This window comes from Lactuca virosa, chromosome 8 (assembly GCF_052849685.1).
Source record: "Lactuca virosa cultivar CGN04683 chromosome 8, Lactuca_virosa_CGN04683_v6, whole genome shotgun sequence".
NCBI lineage: Eukaryota > Viridiplantae > Streptophyta > Magnoliopsida > Asterales > Asteraceae > Lactuca > Lactuca virosa.
This window is the reverse complement of record NC_136433.1, coordinates 188,835,806-188,838,653: the sequence shown is the minus strand read 5'-3', so window position 1 is coordinate 188,838,653 and position 2,848 is coordinate 188,835,806. Positions and strand designations below refer to the sequence as shown.

At 36.0% G+C, this 2,848-nt stretch overlaps 1 protein-coding gene across 1 annotated transcript; it reads left to right on the top strand.

The window, feature by feature from the left end:
• The first annotated feature begins 776 nt into the window (after positions 1-776).
• Positions 777-2,426, top strand: LOC145131144 (UPF0481 protein At3g47200-like). Its single transcript, XM_079065873.1, has 4 exons — positions 777-824; positions 946-1,006; positions 1,096-1,557; positions 1,615-2,426. The coding sequence occupies exons 1-4, from the start codon at positions 777-779 to the stop codon at positions 2,424-2,426; spliced, it is 1,383 nt and encodes a 460-aa protein (XP_078921999.1).
• Positions 2,427-2,848: the final 422 nt, after the last annotated feature.

Here is a 2,848-nt window from a genome sequence, read left to right as displayed (position 1 = left end):
ACCTCTGCCACCACCACTTCCGTCGCAACCACCACTACCACTACCACCTCATCCACCTCCACCTCCACCTCCGCCGTCACCACCATCACCACCACGGTCGGCACCATCATATCTACAACCACCATCACCATCACCGCCACCAACATCGTCGCTGCTGCGACCGCCACCACTTCATCTTTAACTATCATCTATAAATCAATATGGTTAATGTGTGTATGAACATGTGGTTTGTTTGTTTTATCATCTATGATCAAGGTGATTTAATATCATTTATTCAACTTGTGGACTTTAAAAAATCAATAAAAAATTTTTTAATTATTTTTTTTATAGACGGCAGATGTTTAGTCGATATCTTTTTCTGCAGATGTGGTTTGCAGATTATAGACGTTACCTCTTAAAAAATAAAGAACACCTAACTATAATAATATAATCGCATATTTCCAAAATTTTAAATCAAATCAAATTATTATTATTTAAGTATTACTAATGTGTCTATATATATATATATATATATATATATATATATATATATATATATATATATATATGTCATCCATACACAGATAATATATTAAAACATGCAAAATCATACATCACCAAATAAGTATATTAAAGCATCCAGTAGTAAGTTGTCGTCTTTCTAATCTTACAAACTATTTCAAGAGCATATAGCAACATTTCCATATTTTATGTTTAATGATTGACAAATTACATCTTGAAGGAATTATTAAAAGTTTAAGGTTTATAACAGTTAAACTAGTGGGGTACTTTGTTAAATGAAAGAAGACATTGGACGCCCACTCAAATCAATCAGGAACAAACACGTATGTTTCGGAAATTGTTAATTGAAAATGCCGACTTGATAGATATCGGAGAAGTTGAATTATAAATTTTACATGGTCCTGCTTTAAAGTTTTAATATTTAAGCATCATATGTTTCATTAGTTTATCCTCACTTACCAACGAAGAAGAAACTTGAACTTGTGTTGGGATTTCAGTCCACAAGGTACGTTTGCCTATTTAATTATCTGTTGATCACAAATTCCAAATGCCAAACTGTATACATATCTTAGCCTTTAAAATTTTTTCTACCAGAGGAAGAAGAAGTCAAGCTAACATTCCTTATGGCAAGTGGAAATGGGGATGTCATTGTCAAAACTGTTGATTTGCTTCTGGAGTCCCTGGGTAAGAAACTTCCGACCAACCTACTCTCGCAACCTATTAGCATGGTTCCTAGTGGTCTCCGAGACATAAGCCCAAGTTCTTATGATCCTCGGGTGGTCTCTATTGGACCTCTTCACAGAAAAGACCAAAATGTTCAAGCATTTGAAGAGCTGAAAGGGGTTTATGCGCAAACGCTATTGAAGGATCTTAAATTAGAACTGTGGGAAACGTTAAACAAATGTGTAAAAAGGGTGGTTTATTCAATAGAACAGATCAGGCTACCTTATGCGGGGACGGACATCGACAGATACGATGACACTGAACTTGCTAAAATGATGGTTACGGATGCTTGTTTCATACTTCAATTCATTCGTGATATTATAGAATCTAAAGGTAAACTAGAACCCTTTTGGCGTGGATAATCTATAGTTTATGATCTGGTATTGGTAGAAAACCAGATCCCTTTCTTTGTTCTCGAACTAATCTTTGAGTGCACCATTTTGAAATCCCAACCTACAGCCTCTCTTACTGACCTTATCCTTTATCTTGTACAATTCTTCAACGTCTTTGAAACAAACATAACACTCAGCAATAAGCGCACATCACCAAATCCTCATCATATTCTTGGTTTTCTTGAAAAATGTTACTGCCCAACAACTGGATATTCTCCTTCACAAGGATTAGCAAGTTCAGCAATCCACTCAGCTGTAGAACTGGACATGGCAGGGGTGATCTTTATGCCTAATCAAGATGAAAGGTGGCAAATGGCCATGGAGTTCCAAACGTCTATGTTTGCCAGCTGGCCTTCCTGGTGTAGGGGTAAGCCTACTCTGAAAATGCCAGTATTACGTATTAACAACTTCACTGAGTTGGTTTTAAGGAACCTTATTGCTTACGAGCAGTACTTTGGACATGATACTTATGTCACGTCTTATGCCATGGCCATGGGTATGCTAGTTAATACTGAAGAAGACATTGCCAAGTTGATAAAATCGAAAGTCCTCATCAACCATATAGGTTCAAATGAGAAGGCTGCAAACGCCATGAACAGCCTTTGCAAAGAACTTCCAGTGCTAAATTTCTGTTACGTTGATGAGTGGAAACAATTAGATGTCCGCTACAATAGTTACTGGCCCAAAAATATTGCGGCATTAAAGCGTACATATTTTAGCAGTCCATGGAGTATGATTGCTCTAATTGCTGGAGTCGCCCTCTTTGCTCTTACCGTGGTTCAAACCATCTATACTGTTAATGCCGCATAGCAAAACCTGCTTATTCCATCTCAATGCTTCTTGTTCTTCTCCTATTCACAACAACCGTTTCATCTTGTACCCTTTCTATTAAAGGTTTAATAATAAGAGTGCTCTAATTTTGATAGTGGTTTTTCCGGGGTTTACACTTTATATGGTTGTTTATTGTGATTGATTAATTATGTTGCAACACTTCGCGCTGAGTAAGCAATACCCTCTCATGATTTTACTTATTAGGACAGCTGTTTATTGTGATTGATTAATTATGCTTTTTATAAAAAATAATAAATAAATAAATAAATAGATATCTCATGATTATTAGCCTGATGGCTTTACTATTCTAAAAAATATACAACAATCCCTACTTGTTCAAAGGAGGGCTAATGACCAGAAACTTTGCTAGATTTATCCTTCGTAACAATGCAATAGGTTGT

What these genes read in the sequence shown, in the direction of transcription:
- LOC145131144 (XM_079065873.1), top strand. Translation starts at nt 777, where the DNA reads ATGAAAGAAGACATTGGACGCCCACTCAAATCAATCAGGAACAAACAC. An exon ending in TTGGGATTTCAGTCCACAAG is followed by an intron (nt 1,007 to 1,095) that starts GTACGTTTGCCT and finishes TTTTTCTACCAG; the next exon opens with AGGAAGAAGAAGTCAAGCTA. An exon ending in TGATATTATAGAATCTAAAG is followed by an intron (nt 1,558 to 1,614) that starts GTAAACTAGAAC and finishes TGGTATTGGTAG; the next exon opens with AAAACCAGATCCCTTTCTTT.